General features: G+C 42.9%; 1 protein-coding gene across 3 annotated transcripts in view; it reads right to left on the bottom strand.

Annotated features, from left to right (window-relative positions):
• Positions 1-2,366: 2,366 nt before the first annotated feature.
• The window catches only part of CREB3L2 (cAMP responsive element binding protein 3 like 2), a 74,919-nt gene continuing 63,995 nt past the window's right edge, over positions 2,367-13,290 (bottom strand). For all 3 annotated transcript variants that reach the window (XM_040061819.2, XM_040061820.2, XM_040061821.2), the window contains exons 9-12: positions 11,868-11,967; positions 10,831-10,957; positions 9,922-10,147; positions 2,367-9,083 (exon numbers count right to left, since the gene is read on the bottom strand). In XM_040061819.2, the coding sequence (XP_039917753.1) occupies positions 9,008-9,083; positions 9,922-10,147; positions 10,831-10,957; positions 11,868-11,967 (529 nt within the window). In that variant the 3' untranslated portion in view covers positions 2,367-9,007. The remainder of the gene's footprint in view (positions 9,084-9,921; positions 10,148-10,830; positions 10,958-11,867; positions 11,968-13,290) is intronic.

The following is a 13,290-nucleotide window of genomic DNA, read 5'->3' as shown; positions in this document are numbered from 1 at the left end:
GAGGCTCAGCCAGGAGGGACCAACCTCAGCTGAGCAGATCAAACACAGGTGTATACCAAAGAGGTTTAAAAAAGAGGGCTCAGCAGAGCCTAAGCATTTCTTTTGACAGAGATAATGAGACAAACCAACAGTCATTAACTTAATTCTTAACTTCCCTCAGCTGTAGCACAGCAAAGATAGGGGCTTGAACTTGTAATTTCCTCCTTACTAGGGATACACAAAATAGTAATTTTATAGCAATGTATAGAACTCGTGTAAATACAGTGTAAGATAAATTCAATAACAAAAACCTAAAGATGTCATTCCTAGGGACAATTTGAAGCCCACAAAGAGGCAACACCAAGAAAATGAGAAATCAAATAAATCACTTTGACTTTTTGAGGCACAAACTGGAGGGATTCAAGACACCCAGGCATTATTATTGATTAGAAAGGAAATATGCTTTTGTTTCCAATTGCCATCTCCTTTGGATCACCTTGCTTTGCTTAATCTTAGTATGATTTACAGAGAGGAACTTTGCAGACCAGGAATGTGAAGCACGGAATAAATAGGACAAGCCAAATTCACCAGCATGCCACAAGCATGAGGCCCATGTTTCTAAAAAAAATCCTAGAGCAAACAAATCAGGAAAGGGAGCATCAGGAATGAATCTTCCATGAAATACATTCAAGGAGGGCGAAGTCTGTGCTGTTGTAAAATAGGTACAAACAATAGCTAACAGCACAAGGAGAACTCTTTCTACCCAAACATGGCATGAAAGGCATCACGAGCTGCACTTGGACATCCTTCCTCCTGCCCTGCAGCAGGAATCAGCCTGAAAAAAGGAGTATCAAAATCCAGCCTTGAATTCAAACAGCAAGATGCTTTTCCAAGAACAGCATGTCCTGGAGGCTGATAGGTAGGGAGGCTGACAGCTCATCACACAGCATTTCCCCATTGTGTGGGGGTTTCTTTTTTGATCACAGCCTCCCTGCAGCATCCCCTGCTGTGTGATGCTTTAAGGGTCACACGGAGACCCAAGGAGATTCTCAACCCATGGCTAATCACTGGCCTGTGTTTTGTTTGCTTGGAGGAACTGAGCTCAACTAAAGCTAAGCTGAGGGTAACTTTCCCAATCAGTCACAGTCTAACGATTTTTCTCTAAAAACGCTATATATGGCTTGATGCTGCAAACAAGTGCCCAGGATCAATAGTCCTGGCAAGTGATATTGCCTGTTTGGAAAGCAAGAGGCACGCAGGGTAGATCCCTGGAGAAGAGCTGCCTTTTTTTTTTTTTTTTTTTTCCTACCTTAACTGCCAATTTCTTTTGCTAATTTAACCTCTTCAGCCCAAAATTTCTGAAAATCCACATCAGCCACAAATTTAAGTGCAGGCCCCGGTGCTCCAGTTTCCATGGTATGCTGCCTTCCCCGAACTCGAAAGCAACCTTCTTTAAGAGGCCTTGGAAAGGAGGCACCAAAGCTGTCTGCCTCACTTCCATTTTCAGCTAAGCTGGAACTATTACTTCCACAGCTAGTATTTCCTGTGGAAGATAAATTCTTGGTTGCTGTAGTAGGGATGCATGGTACTCATATATGAGGTCTCCTTCCTAGCAGAAAAGTGCTATAAAACAAAATGCTGTACCATTTGCGATGCCAGCTCTGCACAGGGTAATTTTCACAGCTTTTTTCTCTTCCATGTCTACTCAAAGCAGCAGAGGTCAGCTCTGTGCCCTGGCTGGATGCTGGGTTTGGGCTCTAGGGCGTAATGTTGGGTGTTCACTCAGGCAGAGCAGCTCCGAATTGCTGGAGAAAGCTCCCGAATTCTCTCAGGGGTGAGGAAAGGAGCCAAGGCCAGCAGCAGAAGACCCAATCCCCAAAAGCCAAAGCAGAAAGTGCTCTTTTAAGAGTTCACCCCAGTTTAAACAAGCCCAGGGCACAGCCAGATCAGGGAAAGGCCTTACCTTCCAGAGGGCTGTTTGGCCCACACGGATGAGCCCCAGCAAGCCCCCGCAGACCGGTGTCACCGGGCTGAAGCAATGTCCCCTCCAGCATCAGCCTCCCTGGATCCCGCTTGCACAGAGGATTGGTGTCAATGGGGCTGGAGCACAGCACTGCACTGTGTCATCACCACTAATAAATGCCATCAGCCTTCACCTATCTCCACCCAGTGCCCAGATATAATTCTCTGCTAACCTCAAAAAGGGAAGGGGCAGCCAGCTTCAGTAAAGCCCCACATCATGGTCTTTTACTTTCCTTTTCTATCACTAAATCACCAGGGTTCTGCTGTGTTGAAGATGGACACATTGCACATGCTGGCACACGTGGGAAAGTCAAGGGCCCAGATTTTTTCTGATCATCAGGGAATCAAACAAGCAGCACTTGTGGTTTTTTTCTACAGAAAATATTTATTTGCAAGAAATGAAAAGCATAACATACTTCACTACATACATATTTAGGCTACAAAAGCAGGTAGTCTGTTCTCTCACAGAATCAGGCAGATGATTTAAAAAGGAAAAACAGCAATTTCTTTCCACCCAATGGACATGCTTGCAGTGTGAACAATCAGGTGGGACCACATCCAGATGACAGCACTTGTACAAAAATAGGCCACGGAACACAGACAAGAGTTAAATAGACATGGCAAGAGAATAGAGATATCTGCAATCAGAAGAGGTCCCAGTGAGGTTTACCAAGGAGTTCGAGGGGGTGCTTTTGCACAATCACTGTCCCTGTCACCTTAGATAGTTTCCAATGTTTGCACAAACCTATACTGCATTCATGTGAACAGAGGGAAAGGGGAAAATCAGCTTAAGCGCCCTAAGGATGCCACAGCAGAGTGACTTAGTCACAAGGTGCTGTTCTGCATGGCACAAGGCAGTGGAATTGACCGTGGATACTCCTTTTCAAGAGAGCAACACCAGGTAATTTACCCTTGGAAGGCCTAGTGAATCTCAGGGAAACTGGGATGTACCTGCACCACCCTCTGAGAGGAAACTGCTTCCTCTGGCTGGCATCTCACTGCACCCCAGGGGTGATTAGGGCATCAGTGCTCCCAGGGGCCACCTTTTAAGGCTAATTTACACCACTCAGAGAAAAAAGGAAAAAATATAAAGCATTCAAAGCCATAATTCTGCAGACCAAAAGTGATACCAGAATATAAAACAAATATTTTTTTGTACCAAGCCAGAACTCTAGAAAGGCCAGACAGTCTATGCACACACACAAAATGACACAGTGCAACAATATTCAGTTGACAATTAATGACAGGACAGCCTTCAGACAGCAATTCACACAACAGTTTTACAAGTGCTCGGTGATGTGGAATGTGAACAGGTTTCAGAGAGAAATGCCTGGACTTTCTGCTGCACCAAGCCCAAAGTACCCTGTGTGTTCAGGTAAATGCCTTTATTTAGCAACACCTACTACATTAAGAAAACTGTGGTTTTGATACCTTTTGACCATTCATCATGCACATGTGCACAGATGCACATACACTCACACTCATTCTCGCTAACTGTACAAATTAAGAAAGCAAGATGCCATTATATCAGCACCACTGAATTAATATCTGTTATGATAAAGTCAGATATGAGCAGAGTTCTGTTAAAAAAAAATCAGTACCTGCCTCTGCTTCCCCCTCTCTCTCTTCCACTCCCTTCATTACGGACTGCTAAGGTTCAAAAAGATTTTTACCTGCTGTTTAGAGGGTAAAGTGGGTTATAACATAAAGGTCAGGTATGCATAAACAGGACAGCACAGCATTAAAGAGCAAGGGGAATAGTAGTAAAGCTAAACCTAGCAGGTAACTAATGAAAGAGGCTATCATTGCTGATTTATGGAATCAAGAACTAGAAGGTTTCCCTGTGATGTGAGGAGTTCCCTCACATGCCTTTTCTTTCACCCTTTCTGTAAGACAGGTCTACAAATCCTGCTTTCCCATGTTCTGTTCCCACCTCTTCAGTTGCAGCTCTTGGAGGAAGAATCTGGAGATCAGTTGTAGGGCAGACAAGAGACTACTGCTAATAAAGAATATTCAAACTCCATTCAGCATCAAATCCAAACAGCATCACTGTTTCCTGCATGATGCACTTTTTTCTACACAGGACTTTGATTCATACATATATACACACTTCAGTAAGGTAGAAGGAGGCCTGACAAAAATGAGAAAACCAAACTGCAATTTCCCTCTCAGTCCTGGAGTCTCCAGTGGATGCTGGTCACCTAAGCAATGCAGTGCTAGTCGGGATCAACCTTCAACAAATTCTCTGAATGCCCAATGTCACTTCATTGGCCATGAGAAAGCTACGAGATGGATTGGATCCTTACACTTTCTTTGTAAAGACCTTGATTAACACATACATCAGTTCATTCCCCTTTGCAACCCCCAAAGCTGTTCAACTTTAACACTAGATAGTGCAAAGCAGCAACACATCCTAGCACTACACTATTATATAGGCTGAGACAACTTTTGTAGCTACAAAGTACTGACCTATCATTTCACCTTCAGAATACAAAATGTTCCCTTTTTAATTAGTGACTCGAGAAAGAAATATTTTAGTCACCAAGAGTATAAAAATACTCTGTATTCCTCTGTTCTTAGCTGCGTGGGTTTTGAACAATGGCCTCTTGGCATTAGCTAGAATCTAGAGCCCAAATACTCAGTGGAAATCCCTCCCAACGTAGCAATTAGCATCATTCACTTACTTGACCTACATTCTAAAAGTGTCTAGACAGAATTCACCACTGATAGTCTGGGGGGAAGGGAGTGGAGAGGTGGGTTGGTTTCTTTAGCAGGGAAAAAAAAAGTTTAGATTAATTTTTGGTCTATGTTAGAAGAATCAAGAACACATCAAGATACACTGTTACACAAAAAGATGTGGAAGAAGAGGTCCTCTGTCAGTATAAATCAGACCTGCAGCCCCCAAGAGCAGTGTGTGAGAACCATGCTGGTTGTATCAGCTGGGATCTGGCCTAAGAACCTCAGCTTAATTCATTAGTTTGTGCTGCTGAAAAATATTGAGTGGTACAGATGAAATGAAAGAAGTGCAGTAAAGAACTACATATAGCCTGGGGGTAAAAAACCCAACATTATCTACTCACTGGTAACAAGGTTAGAAACATCACACATCCTGTGCTTCAGACTTTTTAAATATACATATATATATAAAATAATGCCCTATATTCCTTCATAGCTTATCTCCCTAGAAGCAAAGACCAAACAGATCTAGACATGCCTTAAAGCTATTGGCCAAAAGGTAAGTTTACTAGCGCGTATAAATTTGTGCTGATGAGCAACACAACCTTACAGCTGAGGACTCTGAAGTTTATCACTTAAGTCCTCTACTGGAAATGGAAGCTGTGCAGCACACAAGGCCTTTGCTGACCCTGCCCATACACACACATATGATGCCACAGCACCAGAAACAGCACACTGGCAGAAGGCTAAAGCCTCAAGTAATAGAGCTGAACTAACTAAAAGCACTTAGTAACACCCTCCCTGAATATGCCTTACTACTCCTGCCCTATGCCCTTAACTCAGAGCTCAGCAGCTGCCTCTCCATGTGGTCAGCAGTGCATCAACATTCCCGCCGGGGTCACCCCTGCATGCTGAGGCTGGCAGTGCAATGGCACCTTGTCCTGCCTTCTCTGTCCCCTGCTAGGTACAGAACACGGGCACAAACTCCCTCTGGAGATTGTGAGGTCCTTGCCAAACAACAGCCTGTGAGTAGGTGATGACAGGGGATTCCCTGGCCCCTAGCAGAGAAACCTGTTCTATTAAGGCCCCTGAAGAAAAATGATCACAAACACACCAAAGTGAAGCAAAGCTTTTCCTCATTATAGAGTAACATGTAATAAAATAAATCCCCAAGCAATGTGTGTGCTAGGTCAAGGGATTTCTAAAAGAATACCTAAAAATAACTTAAAGGATTACAGAAATTAAGATTATAGCAATAGAGTATCAAACACTTACAAAAAATCAGTATGGCCATATTGGCTTGGATGAATTAGTGCAGAGGCCTGACCCAGACCATGGCCAGTTTAAAATGCTCAGGATGAAAATACAATTATCTTCCAACCAGATCTGCACCAATATGACCAAATTAAACCAAAAAATGGGCAAAGTTTTAGTGGTGGCTAGTGCAGTAGGTTTCAGAGAGGAGGAGCCATCCTGGTTGTGCAAAATCATCTCTCCTTTAAGAACTGAGAAATAATTCCACTTTGGTTTTCACACAGTGAAGTCAGCCAGCTGTACCTGAAATGGGAGGTGATCCATTTAACTGGCAATGGGCAGGAGTTCAGGCTGCACAGAGCAAACTGCAAGGCTGGTACATGCTGCTGTGCTTCACACTCTGGGGCCTCTTTTGCAAAACATTTAATCACTTGGCTGCCCTCAAAGGCAGCAAACCAAGGGTGCTCTGGGAAAAACGAAAAAAAAAAAAAAGAGCATTTAAGGAATTTACTAAACTATGACCTTGCCCACTTATGCTGACCAGTTGGGGTCAATCCCAGCTTTCTCCTATCACTTTGCTGACCTCAAGTGGCTGAGCAATGCAGCTATCCCTTGTGGCAATCACAAGTGATCACTGTTTATGTGAAGCCTTAAACCATTAAAAGAAAAAAAAAAAAAAAAACAAAAAAAAACAAACCATACACACCACAACCCCAAAAGGTGTTAATGGATACTGGAATGATTCAGAGAACCCAGCAGGATCACTGTGAAGGGAAACAGACTTTACAGTGGAGGCTGACCCATGCCAAGATGGCAACACTTGCAAAACAGACTACAACAGCATTTCTCTTCTTATTTCCACCTCAGGTAAAATAATAAGGCACTTGCATAGAATAGGGCATTACCTAGAAAAGCACATCTGTACACCAGAACTCCGTACTAGCTCATGGAGTCAGGCACTTGTTTTACTCTCACTGTTGTGAAACACCTCCTTAAAACGGCACAGAGGGGACTGATCCACAGTCCCCTCCAATTCACCAAATCCCTCCCATTCATTTCACTGAATTTTGAGTCAGGCCTGAGGGTGGCAAATAGGATGCCGAAGGAAGAAAGTCTAAGGAGAATGAAGAACAAGAAAGGAGCTGGTGTGACAGCTGCTGTAATAAAATACAAATTCAATATTTTACAAAATAGAATATTGCAGGAATTATCTACTGTACAGAGTAAAAAATTATTTGTAAGGCTAGGCTAATTTTTCCCTTATTTATCATTAGGAAAAAAAAAAAAAAGAAAAAAGAACTTCAAATTACTTTTTTTTTTTTTTTTTTTTTTTTAATTGACTTCTTCTGGTAAACTGTAAAGTAGCTATGCTAGCCTGCTGAATTAGGATTTTCACATTAGATCCATCCTCAATGGAGCAGAAGTGCCCTGCTGTAGGAACCAGATAAAACCCTGCTCAAATTCTGGACTGAGTTCAACTATGCCCCTGCAAGGACAAATTGCAAGAAGCACAGCCCAGGCAAAGGCATGACCAGGGTACTGAGAGAGAGAGGACCCTTGAAGACAACAACAACACGGGACAAGAAGGAAACACAGCACGGAGAAGAGTACTGGACCGGGATCAGACCTGAATGCTGCTCTTGGCTTTCTCAATGAGCCAGGGCCAGTCACTTCACCTCCCATGTGCCCATCTCATTCCTCTTTTGACAGCTCTCCTGCCTACATAATCAGCTCCTCAGATCAGAGGCTGCCTTGCCATAGTTAATACAGCACCCACCACCCCTAGGCAAGAGCTGGGCCTATCTGTACCCAAAGCAGCTGGTCTCAGATCACATCTCTGGAAAAGCAGGGAAGAGGAAAATAAGACACATGGCTTTATTTTAGGACAATTCAAGCCTAAGGGGAAGAAATGGGTGTTCAGTCCTGTTTGTGTGTCCGATTTCAGGGTCTGCCCAGTTCACCTGCAGGGTTAGGAAAGCTCAGTTCTCTTCATCACAACTGCCTGAACATAATTTTTCAAAGCTAATAAATACTATTTACAACAGTAACAGGAAGATGGCAAGGAAAGGAGAACACAAGACAATCTGAGACTGGGTCTACACAAGAATTTTCATCAACCAGCTAGAAGCCAATAAATTAAATCCATATGGTCCTCTCAGGAGGCACTTCTCGTTTAAGCCTTACATTGATTTAGTTTGTTGGAAAGAACTGATTTAAGCTAAACAGATTAGCTTTAAGCAGACTAAAGGGCATCCATCTAAAATATTGCATAAATGTCACAAAACCTGCTTTCTAAACAGATTTAGTTAAACTAGTGTAGCTCTCCCACACAGAGTGTGGTAAGACAGTGACTGATCTCTGCTTAATTTCTCAAGGGTGGCAGCAGGGAAGCCTACCAGGACTGCTTTCAATGCACAGAGAAACCTACTCTGCTAAGTGATGAAGAGACTGGAAGGGAGAAGAGAAAGAGCTAGGGGAAGACAATTCAGCAGCATCATGGACCAGCCCTCTCCTGCATGTGCTGTGAACTCAGCAGTGACAGAGCCCTTTCCTGTCCCTTCAGAAGCAGGCTGCACATGTGCTTCTCTATCCCCCCAAGTGCTGTAGACCAGCAGGCACGGAGCTATGGTGAGACTCTAAGCACCATAATGCTGCATTTCCTCTCTCTCTCAATCACCTTCTTCCAAGAGACCTATCACCCACGTGCTCCCATTGGTCTTGCACAATTCACCCTTCTCCAGAACGTCTTTGTGCTCAGATCAGGCTGTGTGCACGTACAGGCACACGCACCCACCAGTCACTGGCACGCTGCTGGCATCATCTGCCATCATAATCCAATCCTGCCCTTGCAGTGGCAGACAGGAAAGGGTAAAAGCAGAGACAGGGACTGTGCGACGTGAGGAAGGGAGTTGCAAAGACAAGAGATCCCATCTGCAGTCACAGCCTCACCAGTCAATGAAGAAGTTGAACTCCCTCTCTTTTGTACTTTGGTTCACTGAGGATGACAAGTCAGGGGAACTTTGGTTGAAAATATGTGGGAAAAAAGGAAGTCAAGAAAAAAGGCCTTTTTTTATTTTTAAGAGGTGGCATTGACTCTTCTATCTATTTCAATTATCTTCAGTGTTTCATTTCCTTCTAGTTCGGAGTTGACTCTGTAGGGAGCAAAAAACCAAAGGTTAACGCTAACGGTAACTTTTTTTAAATACATATCCTGCTTGATTTGGCTAATGCTAAAGAGCCATTCAGTATTTACCAGGTAGGTATTTGTCAGTTAGCTGAGTCTGGTAGCATACTGAATTATACTGAAGTAGTCATCTCTTTGTTCTAGGCAAGCAAAGGTGCAGCAAAAAGAAGCACATGTATTTAAGCCAGTAACTCTCTCTCTTTTCAAAGGCCTGCAAAACTTACATTTATGCTACAAAAAAACAAAAAACAAAGAAAAAGAAACCAACAACAACAAAAAAAACCCCTTACATTTATGCTAAAAGCGAGGGAACTCAATGTAGGAACTTAAGAAGTCAGATAATTTTACATGTCCGTCTCTTGAGACTGAGTCCTGCAAACTTTCCACAGCAATGCTTTGGTAAGATCACTGCTGTGAGAAACTCCAGCTAGCTCTTCATGCCCTAACCTCTTTGAAATTCTAGTGAGTCACAACCTCACACTTCCATACAACTGCCAAAAGCTTATGCCTTTGGGAAGCACACAAGTAAGTGCTTTAAAGAAGTGGGCAGGCCCAACTAACAGGCTTAGGGTTAGGTTACTGGCAGAAGTACCAAGTCTGGTAGCTGTATTACTACAATCCTGTTGCAACCACTTCTCCAGAGAAACAGGGACTTTGCCTATAGGCTCTCCAGATAAAAACCAAACTCTTACTCCATCCTTCATGGTGCCCAGCACAGCTGAGCTGCTAGTGTAACCTCTGGCCTTCAGGCATGAACAAGAGTGACCCAGAACACCCGTGTGACAAGCAGCCCACCCTGCACTCACCTGTGCTGCTGCAGGCCCAGCAGCACTGATTTCTCCAGCCTTGTCTCGTTGGCTATTGTGAACTGCATGATATCATCCTGCTGTGTCCCTGCCACAGCCTCCAGGGACAGTGTTGTGAACTTGGAGGTGTCTGTTTGTCTGTCATTGCGATCTGCAAAGGAGATCGGGCTGGACGCCTCCTCCAGTTGGTGAGGCTCTTCATAAATTAGTAGACTTCTTGACCTCACTGCAGACAAAAGCAGAAAGCAAAATGAGATGAGCAACAGACAGCTTAGAAAACAGCCCTGGTCATTTCAGGAAATGGAAACTATTAGGGCAGAGCCAAAGCTGCAAAGGCATTTTCTCCTCATAGTGATTAACTGGCCATTTGATAGCTGATGAAAGAAACCACAGGAATGGTATAGGTAGGGATCAAAAAAACTCTAAATTATTCACAAAACAAGAACCAAATTAAATAATAAGTTTGATAACATATTGGTTCATTATGGTTATGTAATACTAACAGTTTCCCGTTCAGTCCTTGGACTCTTTGGTGACACTGGCAAAGAAAACAGCAACTGAAATAATTTGTGCACTGTAACAGTATGAACGTTTGCTACTAAGTAGAACCCCTGACACCATTCACAGACTACTAACTTTAGTTTTGCAAACAGAGGCAAAAAATTCTTTAAACAGAAGTACCAAGCAGGCTAGAGGGGAAAAGGTTTTGATCATTTTTATGAAGCCTGCTGCCATCAGCATAGTCTGCCAAGCTATCATTCTTAGAAAAAGACAGGTGTGTGTTAAAAAATGGCCATTTAAGGAGCAGAAATGCAAGAGGTGCTTGAGAAAGGGGTTAAGAATGGGTGTGGAAAACAAGTGCTTAAGGACAACCAAGCAAAGAGCAAGACTGGAATAGCTGTCACTTACCAATGGAATCTGTGTAGGACTCTGGTGAGGAATGCTGCCTGGGCAACACCATCTTTGTAGCAGAAGGGTATGGCCCATAGCTCTGAGAGAAGCTGCCAAAGACTACTGCAAAGCACAGCACCACCATCTGGCAAAGGAAGTATGCAGGACAGGTGAGTGCACTTGACCCACACGTGCACATGAGAACCGGTACTTTATCAAAACAAATTACTTGGGGCCATTCTCCTCACTACATACCTAGCAAAGGCACCTACACAATCACAATTCAGTGTTTTAAAGGGCACATTTCAGTGCTGGGTTTGTTTTCAATGCCTGCCTCATTCTGACCAGCTGCCTTATTTACTCATAAAGCTGAAATGCAGATAAAGCTGCCATGTGTGTTTCACAGGTACTGCTGGGGATTTCCAAGGTTATTTCTGCTGCTGGCCCCAGTCTTGCTTCCAAGTGACAATGAGGCTAGATTGGGAGAACAGCTTAGGCCTTGTAAATGATTTCCATCAATTTACAGCACTTTAGGTATAAAGGGAACTTGCTAGCTGAGTGTAAGGAGGGAAAAAGAAATGTTTCATTCTACTCATTTTCTTATCTTGACTACTACTACTGAAATAGGACTGAGGTAGATTTACAGCCTCAGTCATATTTTGATTTGATTGAGCAAGTTTATTTTTATTGGTATCAAAAGCACCGAGTCTCAAAGGTCACCCTCGTTTTCATTTTACAACCCTAGACACCATTTCCACCATAAAATACTGCAGGAAATAATAAAGTGGGTGACTTGGAGCAGCACTGCTCCCCCTTTCATCAGTGCAGCACCCAACTAAAAGCACAGGCCCAGTCTCCTCCAGAACTCAGCACCTTCCCGCAATTAATCTTCATCACTCACAAGTCTCACCTCCCTCAAAATTGTCAAATCACGAAAAGGAGTTCCCCAAGCTGCAAATTTGCCATTGAGAGGCTTTCCAGAACAAGAGATGTGCCCTGGAGGGGTGGAAAGAGATTCTAATTCCCTTGCCATTCCCAGCCCTAAGGACACTCACCATAAGACAGGTCCCTGTTTGTGTGCTAGCTGCCTTACACGAGCGGGACACTTTGCCAGCAACCATGGCTTGGAGTCTCTGCAGCTGCTGCAGAAGTGTTCTGGAAAGCAAAGACAACAGACAAGCATCACACACACTGACCTGCCGGTTGGTTAAATTGGTTTTTGTTTAAAATTCCACACATGGAAATAATGCAGCATTTAGGATAAGATAGAGATAGTTAAAGTCTTCTTAAAATTACTAGTAAGGAATGCTTTTAATTTTTCCAAGTTTTTACATTTAGCACTGGAATGTTCAAGATCTTTTGCTTTTCCTTCAGCTGATGTCCCTAAACAATTACTTCTTTAGAGCTTCCAGTAAGTTCTTATAAATAAAGATTTTATTTTCAGTGTTTCTATACAAAATGGCACATTAAAAACTGAAACTGCTCTACGTGCAAGTGACCAGCTGCATATATAACCTGACTCTATGTCATGAATTCAGCAGGAGTTTTGCCGTTATTTTTAAAGATGCAGAACTGAGTTCATAACTGCTCTAGTTAGTTATCAAAACCTCCAACTGCTCTGGTGGTTATACAGTTGGCTATCAAAACCTCCTTTTTCCCCAAAAGTCTGCTGTTTAGTGGTTTAGAACACATGCTGGCTGACTTTTGACTTAAAACCAGACATAGGCACAGACTTCACTTCTCACAGTCATTTATTAAATAAAACACTTTAATGCTTTTTGCTAAATCCTGCAGAGTTGACGAAAATTGCGGATGCTGCAAGTGGCGACTCTGACTGGGTCTTTCACAATGACAATTCTCTTGTGGCTGGAGTCAACAGACCCAGACCAGAAGAGCCTTTCTGACTGTTTGTTTTTTTTTTTTCCTTTTTCTGCTCTAGCACCAATTACTACAGTCAGAATACAAGTAATTTAAATGGGAAATGATCTCAAAGTGTCATTGGTACAGAGTTTTCACAGCAGTGTTTTTAACAACCTATGAGCAACCCAAATGCCTGTCCTCAACACAAATATAATATAATTTTGTAGTAAATTTGCTGTGTGTTTCCAAGTTTACTTTCCACTTCTCCTGTAAGTTTCACAATCTACTGTGGAGGATATCCCCTAGAAACTGCAGACGACAGCTTTAGAGGCTATTACGTCAAAAGCTAAAGCGAGACGCAAGGTCAGGATGTCGGAGAAAATAGAAGGAGTATTTTAAGACCAAACTGGCTAAATGCTAATTGTAGGACAGACCCAGAGGTGCCTTCGCAGCTCAATATACACTGCTCTGCCTATTTTCATAGATTTTTTTAATCATCAATGCTCACTGCTAATTAGGGTTTAATGAATCCAAGGACTTCAGGAAACATTCTGAAATGAGCACAAGGCACTCTCACAGCACAGATTTATCTAGGCCAGCAGATCCTTCTCAACTTGT

This window comes from Hirundo rustica, chromosome 4 (genome assembly GCF_015227805.2).
Source record: "Hirundo rustica isolate bHirRus1 chromosome 4, bHirRus1.pri.v3, whole genome shotgun sequence".
Taxonomy (NCBI): domain Eukaryota; kingdom Metazoa; phylum Chordata; class Aves; order Passeriformes; family Hirundinidae; genus Hirundo; species Hirundo rustica.
The sequence above is the reverse complement of the archived record's forward strand: the minus strand, read 5'-3'. Positions and strand labels throughout refer to the sequence as shown.